At 40.9% G+C, this 26,749-nt stretch overlaps 1 protein-coding gene across 1 annotated transcript; it reads left to right on the top strand.

Annotated features, from left to right (window-relative positions):
- The first annotated feature begins 790 nt into the window (after positions 1-790).
- On the top strand, positions 791-1,830 carry LOC149496965 (uncharacterized). Its single transcript, XM_089720733.1, has 2 exons — positions 791-1,464; positions 1,701-1,830. Exons 1-2 carry the CDS (start codon positions 975-977, stop codon positions 1,745-1,747), a joined length of 537 nt encoding a protein of 178 aa, XP_089576859.1. The 5' UTR covers positions 791-974; the 3' UTR covers positions 1,748-1,830.
- The last annotated feature ends 24,919 nt before the right edge of the window (positions 1,831-26,749 follow it).

Raw genomic sequence — 26,749 nt, 5'->3', positions numbered from 1 at the left:
GCTGGTATAAGGTGTTAAAGTGTGGTCTAATATTTCAATTCAACCTGTTGAAGAAAATACAGGAGATATAAGGTGGTTGAGGAGTAATAAGGCTGTTTTTGTATTTTCCACTTCCCAACTGAATATATTTGGTTCTAGAGATTCTTGTGCTATAGGTTCTTTGACTGAGTTGAGGTCTTATCTCAAGTCACTTAACCTGGCAGTTTGTTAAGGTTTAATTTGAATAATTCTTTAGCTTTGTTTTAGGGATTTGTTAGTTGTATTAGAGGTTCCTGCCTCTATTTAAACAGCTCTGTATTTTGCAGCAGATATATAAAAAAAAAAAAAACCATTCAATTAATTTCATTAAAATTGCTCTGCTTCTCTAAGTTTTTTATCAAACTTTGCTTTTGTTACTTTGGTATCAGAGCCTAAGCATCCAGAAAATTTTCATGGCTCTGACAGCTTCATCTTCCTTATCTCTGAATGTAGGTAACTTTGTTACCTTAAAATTAACTTCAAACAACTATCTCCTTTGGCGTGAACAAGTTCTTGGTTTAGCCGAAAGCCAAGATCTCCTCACACATCTAACTGATCAACCTCAAACAAACCCAGCCAGGTCTGATAAGGCCACGGACCAAGCTATTCAGAATTTCACCGCATGGCAAAAATCAGATCGATTACTTCACGGTTGGATAATCGGCACACTGTCAGAAGAGTCCCTTTGACTCGTAATTGGCCTCGATACAGCATACGCTGTTTGGGAGGCGTTGAAAGAATCATATTCTCAGGCTTCCCAGGAACGGGAATTCACACTTCGCCAACAGTTAACATATCTACGCAAAGAGGAAAGCGTAGATATCAACAATCACATTCGCAAATTCAAAAGCATCTGCGACAGTTTAGCAGCAATTGGGCATCCAATTTCAGATAGAGAGAAAGTATACAACCTATTGACAAGCTTAGGTCCCCAATTTGAGACCTTTACCACAACTATGTTGAAGCCCCCAAGACCAACATACACAGAATTGATTGCTCATCTACAGAACCATGACCAACGGCGGACCTGGTTCGCTAATAATGGAAGTCCCTCGCTTTCGGTTCATAGCCCACATTTGGCGTTTTATACGCAACAACAGAAGAGTTCCAAGTCCAACGGAGCACGATCGAATCGCCCAAATTTTTCTTCAGCAGGACGCGGGTTTCAAGCACAGACCTCGCCTGCCTACACTGGACAACCACGACGTCCGGCTCCGCTTGGTAAACGACGAATGACTGCTGCAGAAAGGGAGCTGTATCAGAATGAGACTTGCCAAATCTGCACAAAGAAAGGACATATAGCCAAAATATGCTGTTGGTATTCACCCTCTTCTTCCTCAAATGATCTTCCGCAAGCGCTAGCAACACTGACCTTGGACAATACAATTGCCGACCATGACTGGACGTCAGATACTGGTGCCACAAATCATATGGTAGGTAATGGAGGTATTGTTTCCAATTTACAGTTTTATACAGGTAGCGATAAGGTAATTGTAGGTGATGGATCATCGATTTCGATTGTTGGCATTGGTACTTCTCAAATTAAAAACAATAATAATGTGTTACCCTTATCAGAAGTTTTATATGTTCCTCAATTGAAAAAGAACTTGTTGTCAGTAAGTAAGTTAACATCTCAGTTTCCAATTAATTGTGAATTCACTGACAAATCATTTATTGTGAAGGAACGGAAAACAGGAGCAATGATAATGCAGGGTCCAAAGAAGGGTGAATTATACACAATTGCAAGCAATCCAGAAACTCATTTTTCAATTCGGTTTAAGTCGTGCAGTGCAGATGTCTGGCACCAGAGGCTCGGACATCCACAAGTTTCTGCTTTGAATAATTTATATAATAAGGGCCTAATTTCTGTTAATGGTCCATTAAAAATAAAAGATGTTTGTGATAGTTGTCAACTGGGGAAACTCAGTAAATTTCCTTTTTTGCATAGTTCTAATTCTGCTACTATTCCTTTTGAAAAAATACATTGCGATTTATGGGGGCCAGCCCCAGTCTTATCTTTGGAAAAATTTAAGTACTACGCCTGTTTGGTTGATGATTGTACCAAATATATCTGGCTAATTCCTCTGCGTGCTAAATCAGACTTTTATTCAGCATTCCTTGCCTTTGAAAAATATATTCATCGCCAATTTAATGCTGTCATAAAAATATTCCACTCCGATGGAGGAGGTGAATTTATAAATAATTCTTTGACAACACATTTTCTTCAAAATGGCATAATTCATCAGATTTCATGTCCCTACACACCTGAACAAACTGGATCGGTTGGGCGTCGGCATCGTATAATTCATGAATTAGGGATGTCTATGTTATTTCATAGTCGGGTTCCTTTGTCATTTTGGTTAGATGCTTTTAGTACTGCAGTTTTTCTGATAAATCGATTACCGTCATCATCTCTATCCTTTGACTCACCATATTTTTCTTTACACAAAAAACATCCCGATTATTCTGTTCTACGTATTTTTGGGTGCAAATGTTTCCCGTATATATGGGATACACGAAAGAGTAAATTTGATCCTAAATCTGTTGTTTGCGTTTTTGTAGGTTACAGTGAAAAGTATAAAGGGTACCGATGCTTTGACGTTCAAAACCGGAAGTACATAATCTCCAGAAGTGTTGTTTTTGATGAACAAAGCTTTCCATATAAATCTCAAGCACAAATTACTGGCACTGGAAATGCAGGTCAAATTATTGACATTTGGACTTCACCAACCCAAGCCGACACCGTTTTTGAAACCCAAAGCACAGAACACGTTCCACATATACCACTCCCTATGACTTTGCCTAACGCCATAACTCCTCCACTTCACAATTCTACACTCGCAACACCACAGACTCCCACATCGTCTCAAGCTTCAAGCAGTCAACCTTCAAATCCACCATCACCCATAACAAATTCGCCGCCGCCATCACCAATAATAAACTTGCTGCTGCCGTCACCCGTGCCCACCGAATTGCCCGTCGCTCCTGTACCTGAACCTGATGCGTTTGTGCAAATTGCTCCTTCTCGGTCCGATCACACCCTAGACTCAGCACCACCGCAAATCGAAGTTCCAACTCGATCTGATGATGATTCCACTCTGAATACTCGTCCTACTTCTCCTACTGCCATTTCATCCACTGCAGTTCTTCCAGCAGATGTCTCTGTCGCACCACCAGCTCCTCGACATGCGATGGCAACAAGGTCGAAATCAGGAGTTGTTAAGCCAAATCTGCATTATGCTCTGTTGACCACCATGAATCCTTTAATTCCGAAAGAACCAAGGACTGTAAAGCAAGCGTTGTTACATCCAGGATGGAAACGTGCTATGGAGGAAGAACTTACTGCGTTACATAAAAATGAGACATGGACTTTGGTGCCAAGACAGGCACACATGAATATAATTGGGTCCAAATGGGTGTTTAAGGCCAAACTGAAGGCAGATGGTTCGTTGGATAGGTTGAAGGCACGGCTGGTAGCCAAGGGCTTCCACCAAGTTGCTGGTCAAGATTACACAGAGACATTCTCTCCTGTTATTAAACCAGGTACCATATGACTTGTCTTATCTATTGCGTTGGTGTGTAAGTGTCAGATTAGGCAGCTAGACGTAAAAAATGCTTTTTTACATGGTCGCATCACAGAAGATTTGTACATGGATCAGCCGCCAGGTATGTCTGACCCGCTTTTTCCCACTCATGTTTGCAAGCTCCAAAAAGCATTATATGGTTTAAAACAGGCTCCCAGGGCCTGGTTTGATAGATTAAGTGGTTTTTTGGTTCAATATGGGTTTGTGTGTAGCCTGGCAGACCCGTCTTTGTTTGTTTTTCAGTCAAATAGGGGCACAATTGCATTACTAATATACATTGATGATATGCTTTTAACGGGTTCTTCTGCTGCATTAATTGATGATTTTGTTCAATTATTATGTAATGAGTTTGCTATGAAAGATTTGGGTCTGTTGCACCATTTTTTAGGCATTGAAGTCACACACACTGCTGATGGTTTACACTTAAATCAGGTTCATTATGCTCTGACTTTACTGGACAGGTTTGGCATGCTTGATAGTAAGCCCATGACGACTCCATTAGAGTTTAAGCCGCCTGTCACCAAGGCTGCTGCTTTTGTTGATGCAACACTCTACAGAAGTATTGTTGGTGCCTTACAATACTTAACACTAACCCGACCAGATATTGCGTTTGCTGTCAACTTTGTTTCTCAATTTATGCAGGATCCCACAGTTATTCACATGAAGTTTCTGCATCGAATTATGCGTTATGTGAAGGGCACGTTAACACATGGCTTGTATTTTACTTCTCACTCAACCATGCAACTTCACGAATTTGCCGATGCTGATTGGGCTGGTTGTCCGGTCACGCATCGTTCAACTACAGGCTACTGCACCTTTTTGGGCAGCAACTTGATTTCATGGTGTGCAAAGAAACAACACACGGTTTCCCGATCCAGTACTGAGGCTGAGTATCGGGCCATGGCGCACACCGCTGCAGAATTGACTTGGCTTACTTATTTGCTCAAAGACTTTGCCATTCCTCTCACAAGTCCCTCAGTATTGTTCTGTGTTAATCTTAGTGCTCTCTACCTTACAGTAAATCCTGTTTTTCATGCCAGAAGTAAACACATCGAGTTGGACTACCACTTCGTCAGAGAACGTGTGGCACAAGGAAATTTAGTAACCAAGCATGTTCCAACAACACAACAGGTCGCTGACATCTTCACGAAACCAATTCACAAATCTGCCCTTGCATTATTCCGCAGCAAACTTCGCCTCGGCCCTCGGCCAAGTTTGAGGGGGGATGTTAGCATACCACAGCTGGTATAAGGTGTTAAAGTGTGGTCCAATATGTCAGGGAGTTACGGCTGACCAGTACCTGCTCACCCTGGAAAACCGGGATGTCTGGGATCGCCCCTAGTATGTTCATCTCCGGTGTGTAGGCGGAGGCTGGGATCTCGGGAAGTTGAGACATTGTGGTTGAAGTTCAGAGTGTTTTCAGAAAGCTTAGAGTTTTGGAAAGTAAAAATGAAATGTTTAAGAAGCTTACTTATAGTAAGCAATGGGCCCAAGCCCATTACCACTTCTTCAAGCCCAAAAGGGGGGCCCATTAACCCCTTCAAGCCCACAACGGCCCAAACGACCCGTTTAAGCCCATGGTGACCCGTTCAAGCAATTTGACGTCAGTATGCGGTTCGTATACTTTAGCAATTTTGTCTACTCACCGCACAGGGGGCAGGAGCATCAAATTGCCCAGATTACCCTCAGGTAAGTTTTCTTTCAAACACTGCATCAGGAAAGGTATACTTGAGAATTCAGACTTAAAATTTTTCTGGCCTAAATTTTCGCTAAATTTTTGTAAAAACTTTTAAACCAAATGTTGACTATAAACATTAAAGGTTTGCCTAAAAGATAATATTTTTGGTCTTAGGTCAGAATTTCGGACTGGGGGCAAAAGTATAATCTTTTGCCCTGGTGCAAAATTTTAAAATTTATGATTAATGCATGGGGGCATGTGACGTCCCAACATTTTTTTAACAAAAGGCAAGATCTGTTTGTACACAAAAATTGCTCTTTTTCTCTTGAACAATTTTTCAAGCCAACCGGTGATGGTTTTTCGAAGCCGATAGGTCTCACTGAACAGTGATGGTGTATTACGAAGCTATTTGGATTGTTTTTTCTCGATTAGTGATGGTGTATTGCGAAGCTGATCGAGTCAATCCTCTTACTGATTAGTGATGGTGTATTGCGAAGCTGATCAAGACAATTTCAATGACCAAACGATGATGGTTTTTCGAAGCCGATAAGGTCTCACCAAGCAGTGATGGTGTATTACAAAGCTGTCTGGACTCTCTTCTTGGTTAATGATGGTGAATTACGAAGTTGACCAGGGCAATTTAAACCCTTCGAGCCAATCAAACCGAGCCTCGAAGGTATTTTCATATCCAATCAGACTGAATTTTAAAGGTTGTTACCGATTCGACTGGAGCCAACAAAAGCCAATCAAACCGAGCTGAGGAGGTGGCCAGATGATCAAGTCAACCCAACATCTTTCAAGCCAATCAAACCGAGCTTTGAGGATGATTACCAAATTGAAGGCGCGTCAATGGACCACTTTAACATTAATCGTTTATACAATTAATGATAAAGTGGGGGGGCAAACTGTTGACGCGTGTCTTTATGCCCCCGCCTAACCCGATGAGGATACAAGGACGCGGAATGAGGGATCATGGTTATCCGGAAGTCTTTAAACCAAGGATTGATTTAAACCAATTCAAGGAAGTCTGATTTTCACTACAGTTGCATCACATAGCTATAAGGTGCGTGACGGCACTGATAGTTGCGTCACGCAACTCCAATTAGGGTGACGTCACCTTGAAGGCCGACAAATAACGGTTTTACATTCTATTTGGATATGTGGCAACGGTCCAGAAAGTGAGCTGCGTCATGCAGCTCTCGGGTCCGTCACGCAACTATTAGTTACGTGACGCAGCTATATTCAGTTGCCCTACCCATATAAATTCTGCGTTTTTTATCTTAAACAGAGAGATTTTTGGAGAGGCAAATTCGAGGAGAGAAATTTTAAGAAAATATATTGACAGTTGAGGTTTTCTACAAAAACTCCATTGAGTTATTTTGAAGAAAACTAGCCTTAGAGATTAATTAGATTGAAAAACAAAAAATCACACAAAAGAGAAAAAGAGAGAAAACAAAAGAAAAAGAGATTTTTCCTAAAACTTGGTAAACAAAGACTTCTGGGACCTTGAAACCTTGCTCCTAAGTCGTTCAGATTGCTCACAATCCTCAATCTGAGGGTTAGGTAATTATCTAAACTTTTCTTGGTATTGTTTTTAGTTATTAATTCGTTATTACCTATTTTGTTGGTGTTTGAGTAGCTTGATATTGATTAAATAGTATTCTGCCTATTATTGGACTTTCTGAGGTATATTAAAACAAGTTTTGATAAAAAGAAAACGTGAAAAGGGTTGTTTGAAAGGTAGTTACGGAACAGAGCAATTGCGTCACGCAGCTACACTGTTCATGTCCAAAATATGTTGACATGACCCCGACTAGTTGCGTGACGGAACTGTTCGTGTTTATAATTTTTATCTTGCTTTTATTTTCTTATTTAATATTATAATTTAAATAAATGACTGATTGATCTGAAAGTTTTTCCAAAGTCACGAACAGCTGCATCACGCAACTATTAGATCCGTCACGCAACTGTTCTTCCATAGAACAGCTGCGTGACGCGATTGTTCTAGAGTTCCAGGAATAATTTTTATACTTTTTAACAAATAATAATTTTATGCAATCAAATACATATTCAATTCTTTTTATGATTCAAAAGACAACCAATGGTGGGCTGATTGCGGTTTAATCAAGTCTAAGCACTTAATATTTCATTATGCATGATTACGGGTTTTTAGGGTTTCTTGGATTTAAATTGGGTAAAATGTATTTTAGGTTCGGTTTGTGGCCCGCCTTTAACCATAAGGCAAGAGCGGGTATTTTTTATTATTTTAACTTGATTACTATGGGTTGAATGGTTGGTGTGGTTTGAATGATTATGAATGCAATGAATGAATTTGTTTGGGACGATTAAATGATTTTCCACTAGGAACTCGGTTCGATTTATTCAGGTTGGTTTTATGTAAATAAATTGGCTTTTCTAAATTAAAATAAATTAGAAATTGTAGGTTAAAAGAGGCCGGTTTTTCGGGCGTCGGCTTCCAACGGGCCGACGTACCCAATTCCCTTATCCAGAATCGCACTTGGTGCGCCTGACTAGTCTTTTAAATAATTGGCCTTAAATAAAATTGGGTTTTAAATGAAGTCACTTTTATAAAATAAAATTGGAAACGGTCCCAGTACCGAAAAAATGGGTGGCTACTCCAAATGTTTTATAAGACCGATTTATTGGTATCGTATCCAAAAGGTATTGTCACCACTTTTATTAATAATCATATTTCCAAAAACAAAAAATAAACAAATCGAGCGTTTTTCAGGTCGCTCGGGAGCGGTGCGAAAACAACTGTTAGTTTAATTCTTATTGTGAATCAAAATTTTTCTCACACAGGTCAATCTGGGCAAGGCCCGTGCTGGCGGATCTTCCACCGATGCGTCTACGTTCTAGGATTTGTTGGACCCCCCGATGCAGTCCAGAGTCGTTGCTGCTGGTTTCGGCGACTATGTTGCTGGGCTTCGCCGCACTCAGCCCCGATTTCCACCTGCCATGCGCTATGCGCTGATGGAGCGGTGGAACGACTGCACCCACACATTCATTTTCAACTTCAGGGAGATGACCCTGACTCCCATCGACTACACCGCCATCACTGGGCTCGGGTTCGATGGTCCGGTTGCTCCTTTGGACGCCCGGTACCAGACTGCCGCCCTGGGAGATGAGCTAGTTCGTACCCTACTTGGCGTGACCACTTAGACTAGGTACACCACGCAGGGGTGTGTATCTTATGAGGTGGTGTACCGATTCTGGGCCGAGAGGATTCGGACGAGGTTGGCTGCGTGGAGAGAGCTTCCTGCAGATGCTAGACCTGCTGCCCCAACTTATACTAGAAAGGAGATGGATCAGGCGGCGCGGTCCTTCCTTTTTTACATTATCTCCTCCCAGCTCTTATGCACCTCCCATAATAAGGGAGACCCTGCCGTGCTAGCTTGTCTGAGGGATTTGAGCCGGGTTGGCTCTTATAGTTGGGGCTCTCTCGCCTTGGCTCACCTCTATCATGGTCTAGACGTATGGACCAGGGGTAGTGGTGAGTCTAACTGGCAGTTCCTCCGGCCGCTCGAGGTAAGACTCTTATTCCCTTAACTCTCTTCTTTTATTATCTTTTTTTCACTGCTCAAATTTATACTGAACTTGTTGTGATCTTACTACAGGTGTGGGCCTACGAGTACCGGATTTACCCTGGTGGTCCGGGGGGCGATGCTTTAGCTGACACCCGGCGGATTCCTCGGTATCTGGCACACTGCCATCATACCTTCTCCAGTTCCGAGGATCCCCATTATTGGAGGTGCTATCTTAACGATAGGGCCTTATCTGATGTAAGTACAAGGAATCTTCTGAATAGCATATCCTCTTTTCTTTTTCACCGTGTATTCACTGACTCTTCTGTTTTTGCAGCTTCTTCTGACTCCCTGGGAGGGGGATGCTTGGGAGGCTTATCCCGCTGGTGCCGTGGCAGAGGCCTATACCCAATCCAGATTCCTGCTACGGGGTTACTGGTTAGACCGGTATTTCCTGGGGGAGAGGATTTATGAGCTCCAGGTGGCCACGGCACAGAGGCGAGTGCCCGATGCTCCTCCTCGCCACATGTGCCTATTGGAGGGTATGACCCCGGAGGACCGGGAGGAGGAGTATATTGGCTCTCCTGCTGATATCTCTTTGTCAGCTGGCGATTATGCCACATACTTCTCTACCCGTCTGCAGGCCAGGCTACCAGAGGTTCGGGAGTACATCCAGGTGACTCTTTTGCCTTCGATTGTGACTCTCTTTTTTTTTCAACTGTTTGGCCAAGTGACTAAATGCATTTATTTTTGACTTATTGCAGGATAGGAAGAAGCATCGGACGCCTACCTACTACAGGGCAGAGGCGGAGGCGACTGCTCCGGCTGGACATGCAGGAGTTGTGTTGGGCGATGTCCCTTTCCCTCCGGGTATGGAGGTGGCGTTGGACCCTACTCTGGGCCTCGGGTCGGCCATCATCATCCCTGCTGACCTCAGGCAGGCTCCTCCACCGCTACAGCTGGATCCTGAGCATGCCACACACGTAAGTAGTAAAATGAATTCACAAAGTAAAAGAATACTTTACCGGAGGTTTGGCTTTGCCCGGTCATACATCGCCCGGCTATATCCCGAGCTCCATGAGAGGGTATGAGTCTCATATGCTTTACCTTCTGCTCTTTTTTTTTTTTTTTTTTTTTGCATACCCTTCTTACCTCTTTCTGCTTTTATATTTTCATAGGACCTAGAGATTGGGAGACCACAGAGGCACCAGTCCCGCCAGTCCAGCACTGTTACCCGACTCTAGATGGAGGTGGATCGACTCCAGACGAGGCTAGAGGTGGAGGGGATTCCATTGGACTTCTCCGAGGACGAGGAGGATGATGATGATGGCTCCTCCTCTGATGATGCACCGCCACCTCCACCGTCTCAGGCAGCAGCTGGTCCCAGTCGGAGGTGACGTTAGCCGGCCTTCTCTGCTTTGACCACCTTTTTGGGACATTTTTGTAGCTTGTAGGATTACATTTTCAGTATGCTTACATTAATTTTGCAATATTATTTACATTTTCTTCATTACAATGTTTTTGCTTTTATTACAGTATTATTTACACATTTATTACTTACAATTTGTGAGACCTTATTCCTGCATAAGCAACATACAAACACACAAAAATGCAAAATAGAAGCGTCCCACTTACTTGCAAAAGTGGTCCACCTCGTTAGTGCTCAACCAACCAATTTATTGTAAAAAAGGAAATAAAATAAAAACAAAATAAGGAAAATAAAATGAGATAAGAACCAACCCGACACAAAAAATGGAGCGTGATACTTACCTGACAGGGCGGTCCTCCTGGTTAATGCGGACACAAAGGCTTAACCACCCTATTGTACAAGCTGTCCCTCTTATTAATGCAGGCTTAAATGTCCAACTACCGGAGCGATCTATGCATAAGTGCCCATCCAACCACCATTGACAGTAAGTACCAGGTCAAATAATGATAGTGCCTCATTCATTAAACCCTTTACACTTCTATAAATAGAGGCTTCCCTCTGCGTCTTCTTCACTCCCAGTACTCAAAACAACTCCGTTTCTCAAACAACCCTTATTCATGGCTTTCAGGAACCAAGTTTCGTCCTTCGTCCAATCTATTCCCGACGACCTGTGGCAGATTCACCCCATGAACCAATTCTCCTAGCTAAAATATTTCAAAGATTTAAAACCGGATCACGGTTTCCTTTCTTGGCTCGTCACATACTTCAATCCCAACACCATGGTTTTCCGGTTTGAAGATTCCCAAATAACTCCGACCTACGAGGAAATATGTGCTGTGATGGGTCATCACCCTGAACAAAATGAAACTCTAGCTTTTCCCCCAGGCCCTAGACATGATCTAGCTGAGATTGCGGCCCTATGCCCGATTTACCTTCCTAATGGTATAGATCCGGATCAAGGCCTTCCCTTAGAGCCTTTTCTGAGTAGGGTTCTGTCCATGGACGTGGACTCTTCTTGGGTTCGAGCTTGTTGTTTCATGTTGTTGAATGTGTATGCCATGAAGAATCGCTGACCTGGAATTGGAGATTTCTGACTGCTGACAGTTGTTCGTGACATGCAAATGTATCGTCGTACTGTCTTTATGATGATCATGGGGGAGATAATGTGCTGGGTTAGGGATATTGCCCTGTATGTCACCAACTTCAATGTTCACCATCGAGGGTGCCCAATGTTGTTGCAAGCCTGGGCTCTAGACAAGTTAAGCCTAATTCCTCCAGTCCCTGCTCGTTTAATTCCAACTTATAGCCCTGCCCATTTTCGGTCTCGGTCCCGAGGACAGTTTGATTTTGGGGATAATCCTATGATTCGGTGGACTTGTCCTTGGTGGAGGATTAGACTAGTCACTGCTGGGAGCATGAATCTCAGCTACGTGTTATACGCCAGCCTCGACCGTTCCATGGCCTATTTCCCAGATAGGATCAATCGTCAGTACGGCATGATACAGCGCGTTCCCAGAATCCATGACTTCGAGAGTGGTCCTATGACGCAGAGTCTGTTGACCAATTTAGCTGACCGTTGGCGAAACCGAAACACTTGGTATCTGGGTCAAGGGGTGATGCAAGACACCGTGACACCCGAATACGTCGACTGGTTTTACACCCAGTGATGATACTAGGTTTTGAAAGGATTGGCGCCTTATAATTCACCCTTTGGAATAAATGCCGTAGCTACTTTTTCTCCTTCTTTTTTTTTCTTTTTTTGTATTCCAAGGCCATGAGTTCCTAACTAATGTATCCCCTCTTTTTCAATGGCTGACTCTGATAGCTCTGCACATAGAGGTAACAAAGGCAACAGATCTTTTCTTTCGAAATGATTTACTGAGTTAGCACTTGGGCCTCCTGCCCTTGGATTAAGTAATGAAAGCAGTGTAAAAGTAAACTTTTTGACTAAAAACGGAAACTGATAGTTGGAATTAAAAAGATGGGGTGACCATCTTGTCACCTGCAATAATCAAACAAGAATAATATATGCAACTCCTTTATGTATGCATGAACCTACTGAGTGCTAAGGTTTTATCCATGGTTTTTTATCGATCCATCCAAGGAAATCACCGAAAAAATAGAATATGTTCTCCTGATCAATATTTTTAAAAGAACTCATTATTCAGGCAATACTAGCAGCCATAAAATAGATGAGCAAGTCTTGATCAAATAAGCAGAGAGGAAGGTCTTGCATTCCTTAATCATATCCCCAAAACAAAAAAGGAAGATAAATGTGAAATTCCAACTCTTTATTAATCCCACTTCTTTCACCATTACACAGAAGTAAAGAAAACTATTTCAATACAATGGTCATTCATTCTAGCTACTCATTTACCTATTCTCCTTCTAGTCAAGTTGATGACATTGAGCAACCAATCACAAATCTGTCACGAACGCATGGCATAGATTTCGCATTTAAACTAAGCACCACGCATTAATCCCGACAATTTTATTTTTATTATTTTTTTTATTATGCTCTAACTTTTGCCTAGGCCGCCCTTTACGGGTTTTCAACCTAGCGAGCTCAATTTTATTTTATTTTTTTTAATCGAAATCATCATTTCAGACATAGAATCTTTTCATTTGGTCCTGATTGACAATTCGATTGACAGGCTTCCCTTCCATGGTAATTAATTTAGCAGCGCCTTTAGCTAATAGTTTCTGAATTCTGAATGATCCATGCCAGTTGGGTCTGAATTTCCCACCAGGATGATTCTGGGCTTCATGGTCCAACAATCTGATCAATACTAAATCTCTGTTCTTTAAAGCCCTTGGATGTACCCGTTTGTTGTAGAAACGAGCAATCCTTCTCTTTCTCAACTGATCCTAGAATCGAGCGTTCAATCTTCTTCCATCTAAAAGCGCCAGATCTTTATACCTTTTCTTGACCCATTCTTCCTCGGTCAGACCAGCTTCTACAAGAACCCTGAGAGACTTCTTTTCGAGCTCTACAGTAACACTGCCTCCATCCCATATACCAGCTCAAAGGGAGAAGCTCCATTCACTGACTTAAATGTAGTGCGATGCCCCCAGAGCGCGAAAGGAAGTTTCTCAGCCCAGCTTCTATACTTCTCGCACATCTTGGACAGGATTCTCTTAATCTCCTTATTCGCGGCTTCCACTGCACCATTAGCTTGAGGTCGATAAGGAGAAGAATGGTGATGCTCAACCTTTTATCTATATAGCAACTGACCGACATCTGCTTGAAAATGAGAACCATTGTCTGTAAATATGTGATGGGGAACACCATAGAGACAGAAAATATTATGTTCAATGAATCTAGCCATGTGCTTAGCGGTCAAAGTTTTGTAGGATTGAGCCTCGATCCACCTAGAAAAGTAATCTACTGCAACCAAGATATACTGATGACCATTCGATGCTGCTGGTGTGATCTTGCCGATAATATCTATACTCCATGCGGAAAAAGGCCAAGAGGAGCTGTTGGATGGAGTTCAGCGACAGGTAAGTGGTTTTTATTATTATAGTATTGACAGGCTTTACAATGACGTACATAATTAGCACAGTCACCTTCCATCTGTATCCAAAAATAACCCTGCCTCATGATTTTTCTGGCCAAACTCATGCTGCTCAAATGAGTACCGCAGACTCCCTCATGGATTTTCTTCATTATTTCTTCTCCCGCCTTTTTATCTACGCATCTTAGCAACATCTGGTCCCAAGCCCTCCTATATAATTCACCATCAGCCAGGACATAACTCAAAGCCATTTTTCTTAGAACTGAACGGTCTTCCTTTGTTGCATCATCGGAAAAGGTTCCATCTTTCATGTACCGCAGGATATCCGTAAACCAGGGTTCTTCCTCTTACTCCACCTGATTCACAAAATGTTCTTCATAGCACGGGATATTTGCCGCGGTAATGATGAATGACTTCTTTGGGACCTTACTTAAATCCTGCCAAGCTGATGCTAAGTTTGCCGAGGCATCCGGAATTCTGTTATGGATTCTTCCTATGTGAGTAAAGGTGATCTTATCAAAGAGTGCTGCCTTCTTCAACAAGTACTCAACATAGGGCTTCAACCTTTCCTCTTCCACTTTCCTTCTCTCGTTAGCATGTTCGATAACCAACAGCGAATCTCCTATCACCTCGACTTCCTTAACACCTGATGCAAGAAGAGCCTCCATTCCCATGATACACACTTCATATTCGGCCATATTGTTGGTGACCGGAAACAATAATCTTTTGCACATTGTTGTGACCTCGCCATTAGGTGCCTCTATCACGATACCAGCTCCGGCTCCGTTTCTATGGGCCGATCCATCAAAGTACAATTTCCAAGCCCCTGTTTCAACACACAACAAATGTTCATCTGGAAATTCCAATTCCCATGATTCATCATCTACAATGGGATTTTCAGCCAGGAACTCTACCATAACCCATCCTTTGACCGTCTTCTTCGTGACAAACTCTGCATCCACACTAGACATCTGGATTAGCCATTTGGACAGCCGCCCTTCTAGAGTAGGCGTTCTCTGAAGATACTTCATAGGATCAATTTTGGAAACGAAAGTGACCCTAAAGGAATCGAAGTAAGGCCTCAATTTCTTTATCGACCATACCACTGCCATACACGTTTTCTCCACCAAATTGTACTTTTCCTCGATAGGCAGTAATTTCTTGCTGATATAATAGATGGCCTTTTCCACTCCAGCAGCGTCTGGCTGCGCCAACATAGCTCCAACTCCTGCATCCTCTATAGACAAGTACAGGATCAGAGGCTCTCCCGGTCTAGGCGAACTCAGCACTAGTGGGTTCATCAAATACTTCTTTATGTGATCAAAGGCTTTCTGGCAATCCTCATTCCATTTAACTGGTTGATTCTTCTTAAGTAGCTAAAAAATCGGAGCGCATGTGATGGATAATCTAGAAATAAACCTGCTGATATACTGGATTTTACCCAAGAAGCTTATCACCTGACGTTCTGTTCTTGGCGGTTCCATATCCTGAATGGATTTTATCTTGTCGGGGTCAACCTCAATCCCGTTAGGTCCTACAACAAAACCTAACAGTTTCCCTTTCGTTACTCCGAATACGCACTTTTTGGGATTGAGTCTTAAGTTGTACTACTTAACCCGTGCGAAGAACTTTTCTAGCATCTCTGTGTGCTCTTCCTGTGTTCTTGTCATGATCACCATATCATCTACATATACCTCCAATCCTTTATGGATCATGTCATGAAATAAAGTTGTAGCCATTCTCTGATATGTTGCCCTGGCATTCTTCAGTCCAAATGGCATCACCCTATAGCAGAAAGTCCCAAAGTCAGTAGTGAAGGCAGTCTTATGCTTGCCAACTAAGGCCATCAAGATTTGGTTGTATCCGGAGAATCCATCCATGATAGAATAACATCCCATTCCGGTAGCACTGTCAATCAAAACATCTATGTGCGGAAGTGGAAAGTCATCTTTGGGCGAGGCTTTATTTAGGTCCCTGTAGTCAACACAAACTCTTATCCTCCCATCCTTCTTCAGCACAGGGACTATGTTTGCCAACCACTCAGGATAATGCACTACCTCTAGGAATCCTGCATCTAACTGCTTCTGGACCTCAGCCTTGATCTTGTCTTGCCACTCTGGTCTAACCCTCCTCCTCTTCTGCTTCACTGGCTTAACACTTGGGTTAGTAGGAATGAAGTGTTCTGCGATTGATCTGTCGATTCCTGGCATGTCAGCATAGCTCCAGGCAAATACCTCTAAATTTCTCCTGATACATTCTTGGAGATCCTGTCTAAGTTCAGGTTTAAAGTCCGATCCGATTTCAATTATTTTGGGATCTTCGGTGGTGCTTAGGTTAAATGCAAAATGATGCAATGCATTTATGTCAAATATGCGCGTGGTATAATCAATGCCATGAACGTGACAATCAGGAAAACAAGAAAACAAATAGTCAAAATTCACTTCCATTGATTGAAATAATAAAGGGAAACCGTCCAAATCGTTCTCAAAACAATAATCAAAAAAACAAAAGACAGGATTAATAGCCTGTTCGATACATTTATCACAACTGTCTTTTATGGCTTGAATCACTTCATCAGCATCTGAAGCTTCCTTTGCTTCTGGGGCAACTTTTTCCTTTGTCTCTTCATGCTCTGTCATCTTCACCACCTTCCTCTCTGCTTCTTCAGCATCTTCAGCTGCTAGTATTGACTGGAGGATCCTTGCCTTAGCCTTTTGCTCCTGCACCATTCTGGAAGCTTCGTCCCCAATCCCTAGGAAATCTTCAAACTCAGGTATCTTCTGTGACCATTCTGTGCCACTGCCTATTTGAACCATACCAACCATGAACTGTGTGCCTTCTACTAACTGTTCGAAGGAAGGCTCAGGAGATTTGATCAGCTGCTCATCAAAATTCGCCATAAAGATCTCGAGGCCAGGATTGGTCTTTCCTCTACTCTGAAATTCCCCTGAAGCCTCTGGAACAAAGAAAATCTTATTCAGACTGGCTCTCTTACCGGAGACTGGACTTCATATTTCTCCTTCTTTCTACTCTCCGAATACCCCAGCCCACGTCGACCTTGCTGTACATGTGATGATTACACAGGTTCAAACCTTCCTTGTAACTCTCGGCTTAGTCCCTTGCCATATTGCCATTGCATTTTTTTCATCATTTTCGAGAAAAAGGGCTCATCCTGTTGACTGCACTTTTGTTTTCAATAATTACTTCATCAATCACAGCTACCTGAAAACCAGATAAAGGGACAGATGCTTCTAAACTTTCTACAACCGCCACATTCAAATCTTCTTATACATTGATGGTTACCACATCGGTGCCCCAGGGAACCTTAACTTTTCTGTGCAAGGTGGAAGGGATTGCACCTAGAGGATGAAGCCATGGCCTTCCCAACAGTAGAGAATAATTGGCCAAAATATCCAAGACAACTATATCTACCCAGCTTTCTATAGTCCCCGTCAAAATCTTCGCCCTGAAAGTTCCCCTAGCATTGCGCATGGTGTTGTCATATGCTTTAACTACCATGTTAGACGGCTCAAGCTCTGACTCCTCAATCTTGAATTTGGACAGCATTTTCAACGGGCACACACACAAGGCCGACCCGTTATCCACCATCACATTGCAGGTTTCACGCCCATTAACAGCAACCTGAATGTACATAGGCTTGAAATGATTCCTTCCTTCCGGAGGGAGATAGGAGTCAAAGAAAGTGATCTCACCAATCCTGCGCTGTAACACATTGATCATATCCACGCTCTGGATTCTGGCAGGCACCCTAACAAATGTCATAGCCTCTAACAAAGATTCTCTGTGCTCCTTGGAGGCTATCAGTAAATCCCACAGTGAGATATTCGCCTTGGTCCTCTGTAACTGGCTCAATACTGAATTTGCTGTTACGCCGTTTGGTATTTTGTTTTGACTACTCTCACCTACTTCAGTAGCCTTCCTTTGTACCTTTCCCACTTCATCTTCTTTCTTCTTTTCCTTGGGCTGTTCTTCACCCTTATTTGATGCTTTCTTTCCCATCCCATCGGTGGCAACTCCTTTTCCTTTAGACTGAGCATTGCTATCTGGATTATACACACGACCACTTCTGGTTAAGCTCTGGATGCCAACTTCATTTACATCCTCATCACTGCTATAGTACCATTGATCTTCCTGATCAGCCAAACTTTTCTGAATCGCAAGTTGAATCTGCTCATCTTCACTTTCTGGTACTTCACCCACCTTAACTGTGATGCTTTTCTCAATTTCAATCTTTACAGGCCTCTTCTCTTCTCCTCCTCACTGCTACAATCATCCCAGATGTTCAGCATGGCACACATCCTTTCCTCCCATTCGGCTTCTGCCAACACTAGCTCTTCCGGTAGACCACTCCCAATTGCATTAACCGATCCACCCGCTTGAGACTTGTGGGGTGGATAGTTATACTGGTATTGTGGCAATGGATTATTCTTTATGCTCGGCTTATTCCTTTCAGAAGGTTTGGTAATCTTCCCACTGTCTATCAGATCTTGTATGTCATGCCTTAACTTGAAGCAGTCATCAGTAGCATGACCCTTACACTGGTGATACTCACAGTCCCGATCCATGAACCTATGCCGAACAGGTTTAGCTAGATTAATAGGCAATTTGGACAGCACGCCATTGTTTATACAAGACCTCATGACCGTGCTTAAAGGTCTGCCCAAGTCAGTGAACTCCCTTTTAACTTTCTCGTTAACAGCTCTCACCGTGTTGCTACTCCCTGACTGGTTCGGGGCACTATTTCCAGCATTTCTATTAGTGTAGGAGGACCGGTAGTTACCAAACCCTCGACTCTTCTTCTTCTCATCCTTGTATAACTCTTCGATATTGAACCCAGCCCTTTGAACTAGAGCAAAATCAGTGAGAGGTTGGGCCAGCATCCTCTCCTTGAAGAAAGGTAGGAGACTTCGACTGAAAATTCTAATTAGCTCTTGGTCCTTTGGCCTTGTCTGGACCATGAACAGTTTTGTCCTCCACCTCCTGTAATAATCCGAGAAACTTTCATCCTTTTCCTGCCTCAAGCTCTCCAAGTCACGCAAGCCGAACTCATCACTGTTATCTGTTTTGAAGTGCTTCAGAAAAGCAGTCTGTAGCTTGACCCAATTTCTTTGTGTCTTCATGTCCAAGCCATCATACCATCTCCGGTAACTCTTGTGCAGTGTCTGAGGAAATGCCCGTAAGACATCTTCCTCGTTATATCGGTTCATTTGGGAGACCTGAAGGAACTCAGACAGATGGGACCGCGGGTCATTGTCTCCTTCGAATATGGTATGCTTGAAAGTCTTGAATGAAGTGGAACTTGAAGGATGCAAGACATATTCAGCCACGTGGAAATTAGTGACCGGGTCCTTCTCCTTTGCAACAGACATTTTCTCCACTTTATCTTTCAGCTCAGCAAGCTGCTTGATTAGATCATTCTCAACTGGGACAGCATTGCCAGCGGAGGCCTGATTATCCGAAGTGGGTTCTGGAATTTCCCTTTCCTCAACCATAGGCTGATTGCTTAAAGCAGGAGGAACCTGGTTTTGTGACCTCTCTTGGGCCAAGGCAGTAGCTATTATCTCAGTGATGGTCCTTATCTGGGCTGGAGAGAATCCGGTCTCATTCACAATGTTGTCAACCATTTCTACCAAACCTGAATTAGAAACTGAATCCGACGAACTTGAACGATTCACAGGACTAACTGGAGTAGGCTCGGAGATTGGGGACACTCTGACCAAACGTTGACCAGGGTGTCGGTGCCAAGCTCTCGAAAAGATTTCCCAGGAAGGATCAATTCTGACTAACAGATAGAAATACCTGAGTTAAAGTAGGTCCTGCATGTATGCATGAGAAATAGTAGCACATAGGATGTGGAATGCAGTTCTAATGTGTTAATGATCGGTATGGAAATAAGATCTTGATTTCAACGACTGGACCCAAAATTCGGTGCGAATAACATGGCCAAAACTTATTTTGTATTCAAACATTTCTGGCATTATCTGTCATCGACCGTCCCTTTTGGAATTTACGGTTGACTATTTTCTCTCAAGTCCCTAACTTTTGCCTTGGAATGAAAGAATTTCCAAGCGGAACACTTTTTATTATCTTTTTTGTATCCTTACTTTTTACCTTGGAACAAATGGTCCCAAGCAGGATTTCATTTTGTTTTATTATAAATTTTGTAATCTCTCACTTATTTTCAGATAATGCAAGAAATATGAACATACAAAGGAATTGCAACCTCCTTATAACTCCCTTTTCTTTCGGGTATAAATTCGCTATAAATGATTGCATTATGTTATTCACAACGAATCTGAGGTCCAGTCTCAAAATCAAGGTCAAACGTCCATACCGGAAATTAGCTCTTAAATGCATGGCTGAAAAGAAAAATATTACGTGGTGCATGAATGTCATAACATATGTACAGTTTATAACATACAGGGGAACGGGAGTTGGGAAATGCATGCCTTCCAACCTTATTTCTCCCACACACGGATTCCGTTGGTATAAATTTCGACATCTGTTTCCTAGGATTTGGTCTAATCTCGACAACCAACAGGGGGTTTTGAGATTGACGAAACAAACTCTCGGAAATGAATGCGGCAAAATAACAGCAAACAGAACCAGGTATTCCTTAGGGGAAGTGACTAAGGTTTTTGACTACATGCATGGGCTTTAGTCCTTTAGGCTTACAAAGTCTGGGTTCCAAAAACAGGATTCGGGCTTTTTACGGGCCTACTCCTTTTGACGCACCTTTAAAGGTACTAGGCTTGCGGTTGGTACATTTGCTAATTCTTGGGTAGATGTACCTAAAACGCGAGGTTTAGGCTGGATCTACCTTTGAAATTAACAAAAATACCGAAAGGTAATATGGGTAGAAAGGGATGAGAAGAGAGAAATGCGGTATGAATGCAAGATCCTAGAAAATAAAGGAAAGCATATAAACACATACGGACGATTAAAGAATTTTCCAACGGCTTTCTAATCAACTTTTATTTAGAAAAATGTAGGTTTTAGAGTCAATTCCTAATTGCAACCATCTAGTTAAAAAATAACTAGGGATTAGTGGATGCAGTTCCCCAGTGAAGTCGCCAATCTGTTTTCGCACCACCCCCGAGCGACCCAAAAAACGCTCGATTTATTTTGATTTGGAAAAGGGATCTTTGTTTTTAATAAATGGTGACAAAACCTTTTGGATACGAGGCTGATAAATCGGTCTTATAAAACATTTTTGAGTCGCCACCCATTTTTTCGGCAATGGGACCGTTTCCAATTAAAAGTGACTTCATTTAACCCAACTTTGTTTAAGGCCAATTTAGAGAACTGGTCAGGCGCACCAAGTGCGATTCTGGGTAAGGGAATTGGGTACGTCGGCCCGTTGAAAAAACTTTGGAAAAACTTTGTTTAACGCAGCTGTTCGTGACTTTGGAAAAACTTTCAGATTCATCAGTCATTTATTTGGAATACAATATTAAATAGAAAAATAAAAGCAAAATAAAATCATAAACACGAACAGTTCCGTCACGCAACTAGTCGGGGTAATGTCAACATGTTTTGGACATGAACAGTTCCGTCACGCAGCTTGTAGCTACGTGACGCAACTGCTCTAGTCCGTAACTACCTTTCAAACTACCCTTTTCACGTTTTCTTTTTACCAAAACTTGTTTTAATATAACTCAGAGACGTTCAATAATAGGCAGAATATCGTTTAACCAATATCAAGCTACTCAAACACCAACAAAATGGATAATAACGAATTAATAACTAAAAATAGCAAGAAAAGTTTAGATAATTACCTAACCCTCAGATTGAGGGTTGTGAACAATCTGAACATCTTAGGAGCAAGGTTTCGAGGTCCCAGAAGTCTTTGTTCACCAAGTTTTAACAAAAATCCCTTTTTCTTTTGTTTTTTCTCTCTTTTTCTCTTTTGTGTGATTTTTGTTTTTCAACCTAATTAATTTCTAAGACTGTTTTTCTTCAAGAAAACTCAGAAGAGTTCTTGCAGAATACCTCAGTCGTCAATGTATTTTCTTAAAATTCCTCTCCTAGAATTCTCCTCTCCAAAAATCTGCCTCTTTAAGATAAAAACGCAGTATTTATATGGGTAGGGCAACAGAGAATGGCTACATCACGCAGCTAATAGTTGCGTGACGGACCCGAGAGCTGCATGACGCAGCTCACTTTCTGGACCATTGCCACGTATCCAAACAGAATGTAAAACCGTTATTTGTCGGCTTTCCAGGGTGACGTCACCTTAATTGGAGTTGCGTGACGCAACTATCAGTGCCGTCACGCACCTTATAGCTGCATGACGCAGCTCTACTATTACTCAGTCACTCTTTATTTGATTTAAATCAATCCTTGGTTTAAAGACTTCTGGATAACCATGATCCCTCATTCCGCGTCCTTGTATCCTCTTCAGGTTAGGCGGGGGCATAGAGACACGCGTCAACACACAATCAAGACTGTAAATTCCAAAGTGAAGCCAATTGCCGGATTTGCAAAGGCTGTACCTATTAAAATTGGCTCATGGTGCGGTAAGCTAGACTTCATCGTCGTGCCCATGGACGATTTTAACATATTGTTGGGACTAACATTCTTCCGCAAGGTATGCGCACTCCTTTTCCCTTACACAAGTTCCCTAATTGTACTTGAAGGAGAGAAGCCGTGCATTGTCCCATTGAAGTGCATAGAGAAATCGCCATCTACAATCTCTGCTATGAAATTTAAACGGGGCTTAAGCAAAGTCGAAAACTTCATAGCATCAATAAGGGAACTAAATGAGGGTGAAGAAGTAACAAATCCTAAACAGTCTTTGCCTGAATGTGTGCAAGTGGTTTTGGATGAGTACAAGGATGTCATGCCTCCCTAGTTGCCGAAAAAGCTCCCTCTTAGAAGGGAGATTGATCACCAAATTGAGCTAGAGCCCGGTGCCAAGCCACCAGCCATGGCCCCTTATCGCATGTCTCCTTCGGAGTTGGAAGAACTAAGAAAGCAACTCCAAGACCTTATTGATTCAGGGTAAATTCAACCCTCCAAGGCTCCTTATGGCGCACCAGTCCTCTTCTAAAAGAAGAAGGATGGCTCTTTACGGATGTGCATAGACTATCGGGCCATGAACAAGATCACTATCAAGAACAAATACCTGATACCTTTGATAGCTAATCTCTTTGATCAGTTGGGGAATGCACGATGGTTCTCAAAGCTGGACTTACGGTCGGGTTACTATCAAGTGCGGATCGCGGTAGGAGATGAGTCCAAGACGACTTGTGTAACTCGGTATGGTGCATTTGAGTTTCTAGTGATGCCTTTCGGTCTGACTAATGCCCCAACCACAGTCTACACTCTCATGAACAAACTATTCCACCCATTCCTCGACAAATTCGTGGTGGTCTACTTGGACGACATTGTAGTGTATAGCACTTCTCTCGAAGAGCATGTGCAACACCTCAAGCAAGTCTTCCAAGTCCTCTGAGAAAATGAACTTTATGTAAAGGTGGAAAAGTGTTGTTTTGCTCAATAAGAAGTGGAGTTCCTTGGGCATAAGATTAAGGAAGGCAAGCTGATGATAGATCCAGCTAAGGCCGAAGCCATTCAAGAATGGCAACCTCCATCAAACGTTCCCGAGCTAAGATCCTTCTTAGGCCTGGTAAACTACTACCGCTGCTTCATAAAGGGGTATTCAGCCATAACGGCACCTCTGACCAATCTGCTCAAGAAAAATTGTTCATGGCACTGGTCATTACAATGCCAGGATGCCTTCGAAGAATTAAAGCAGATGGTGTCCGAAGAGCCTGTCATGGTGCTGTTAAAAGATACATATGCATTTATTATATAAATTATATTTATGAAATGTCTGTAAATTACTGGATTAAGTCTACTAAGCTTCTGAACTGGATTATTGAATGGTTGAAATGACCTAACAACTTTGTTTTGAGATTATTAATGATGGGCCTAAGGCCTAGTTTGATGACAATGCATAAATCCATTTAGGTCCAGGCTTACTATGGGCCTTGGAGGCCTTATGTCCACCCAGGTTTTAGTACCAATCCGGTCCTTGAAAACAGATCGTTACATTAACTCTCTTTGGGTTTTCAAAATATTTTTTATGACACAAAAAAATGTAATGTAATAGTTGATGAAGCATTAACATAATAATAGAAAAACTAAAAGGAAAATAGGAAAGAAAAAAATACTCCTTCCATTCTATTTATATAGAAAAAATTTCCTAAAATGATTACTTTGGGACTAATACCAAAGCAAAAAGTCGAATATGCCCTTATTTTTTGCTATAGATTAAATATTGACTTTGAGAGTATTTCAAAAAAGTGGCAGACATTATTGTGGTTGACATTTAATGTTCAAAATTGACTAAACCATGCAATAAGAAAATGTGAGATTCAAGTCTATTATGTGCACAAATTAAATTTCACCAAAAAGCTTATGCTTAACTTTTAAGTGTGCATATATCATGAAATTTACTCATAACTATAATAAATCCTGCATGGAGGAAAAAATTTCCTCTCAAATGACTGTACTGAAATAAAAATAGTTATACCCATTTATATTTACTCTGATGAACTCCTTAAATGGCTAAAGAGAGAGATACAAAACTTAAACCCCAATTTCATTGCTTAAATAAAACTAGTTGTGCGCATTTTTGCATCATGTCAAATTCTATAAATTGTTTTAGCAGATATGGATACACCGTCTGCAACTTTATGAATACTGCGAGCATCTGATTCATCCCTTTCTGTTTCAGAATATAGTAACATACAAACTGTACTTTTGACATCTTCAGTGATGTTTTTCCTTTTATTGCTCTTTTCGAGCCTCTTTTGGAACGTTAATTGGTGGTAGTGTAGTTTCAGATTCTACAGAAGGCGGTTGTTCAGTTTATGGTAAGGAGATCAAGTCTAAGTGTTGATTGTTGAGTATGGCACATCTTCTGAAATTACAAGCAAGTTTTGAGAGACTGTATTCAAATCAAAAGGAAGGAATGTGTTCATGACGTTTGTGAATTAAATTTTAGAGTTGTGAACTCATATCTGTTTAGATAAATTCAGCTTTGAAAATTTGGCTCAAAATTTCTTTTTTTTTTGCGTAAATTTAGAGAAGCAAAATAAAGAATTTGAGGTTGAAAATTTTAGCTACAAACTTTCTTTCAACTTTCACGTCAATTTTTTTTAATCAAAATTTGATATTAAAATTTTAGTGCGCAATTGCAATTAAACAGCCCACGTTTTTTTTGTTATTGAAAGTCTAAAAAAATAAAATATCTTATTAAAGCAACAGATCGTTTTTCTCATAATTTATCACCTTTTATTGAAAACTGATGATCACTTTAATATCTTTTCAGGGATAAATTAGGAAGAAATCTATAAAAGACCACGTCCTTAATCCTAGATAAATTTTGACTTTCTCTATATAAATAGAATGGAAGGAGAATTAATCAATACTCAATAGAAAAAGTTTTCTGTTTGTTGAATAATTTAAAAATAGCAAGAAGTTAAAAATAAAATTTATTTTTTTATAAATTAAAATTGAATAAAATTTTATTTGACAATATTAATTGTTTTAGTAACTTTTAGTTAAAAATTAAGAGATACCCCACCGATGAACATAAATAAAAGTTCATTCATTCAGTTTAGATAGGTAGAGTATTTTATTCAATAGAGTAAATTCAATAAATCAAATACATAAAAGAGGGAGTCATGATGGTATTGACTAAAAATTGGAAACTTTCATATCAATACATAAATTTATTCATTAAAGCAATACAGTACACATAAAACAACTTTAAAGAAGATGAAGTAATGTAATATAAATTAGGAGAATTCGATCTCAAAATACCATTTGGTGTGATCCTTTGTTCCCCTTAAAATCCAATATTTGACAATTCATCTTAGGCAGTCACGTTTGTATCGGGGGCATGCTTTTCGAGTACCAGGATTTGATACAGGAAGGCAGTAGCGGTTCCCCGGACGGCAATCAAGAGCAGGACGGTTAGGATTTCCCACGCCGCCAGTTGCGCTATTGGTGCTAGCTGTAAGCATTCTGTTAGTCTCGGAGTCCATCATCAACTCTAATTCCATGTTGGTATCTGCCATGGAAAAGGAAAAGGAGTTGTTGCTAATCATTTCCTGCGGAGTACTAACAGCTCCCAGACAACTGCTTCTGCTCATCAGAATCAAAATCACCACCACCGCTAGAGAAAGACTCCTCATTCTGCCTTTTTTTTTAGTACTATTTTCTAGTGTCGGTGTTTATTTCATATGAAAATACAGCTGGGAAGAGAGCTCTAAATAGTAAAGTGGTGGTTTTTTGACATTGACTTATTGGCTGCATTCGAAATTGCTCCACTTAAGAAATTGATTTGGACCAAGAGATAATGGATAATGAGTCCACCATATCCTTATCTTTAAGATTTTATTTAATGTATTTATGAGTGTATTATAACTAGTGTAATTGATTGGTGAATAGAGTGAGTGATTGATCCCTTCATGACTCTATTTCACCCATTTTCATAACTTAGCAATAATAATTATTTGTGAGTGGTTGCCTATATCACGACAATCATAGAGGTAAAATATCAACATTTCCTAAACATTATACAACTAGTTATATACGGCCTGCTCGTCGAGCGAATATTTATTTATTTTTTTTATTATTTGAAAAAATATTAATATTTATTGGAAAAAATAAAAATATTAATTATGTAATTATTTTATTTAATAATTTAAAAATAATATTAATGATATTATTAATTTAATTATTTATTATCAAAAGCTTAAACATTTTATTATTTTAAAAGAATATTAATGATATTATTAAATTTTTTAAACAATTGAACAATATCATTAAAAATGGTAGATCATATTAATTCGAACTCAAAATAACTTAAAAGAAAATTAAATTATAAAACAATTAAAAAAATAAAAAATAAAAAATAAAATGAAAAGGAAAAATAGATA

This window comes from Jatropha curcas, chromosome 4, assembly GCF_041381405.1.
Source record: "Jatropha curcas cultivar XTBG-Jc1 chromosome 4, XTBG_Jcur_1.0, whole genome shotgun sequence".
Classification (NCBI taxonomy): domain Eukaryota; kingdom Viridiplantae; phylum Streptophyta; class Magnoliopsida; order Malpighiales; family Euphorbiaceae; genus Jatropha; species Jatropha curcas.
This window is presented reverse-complemented; position numbering and strand designations above follow the sequence as displayed.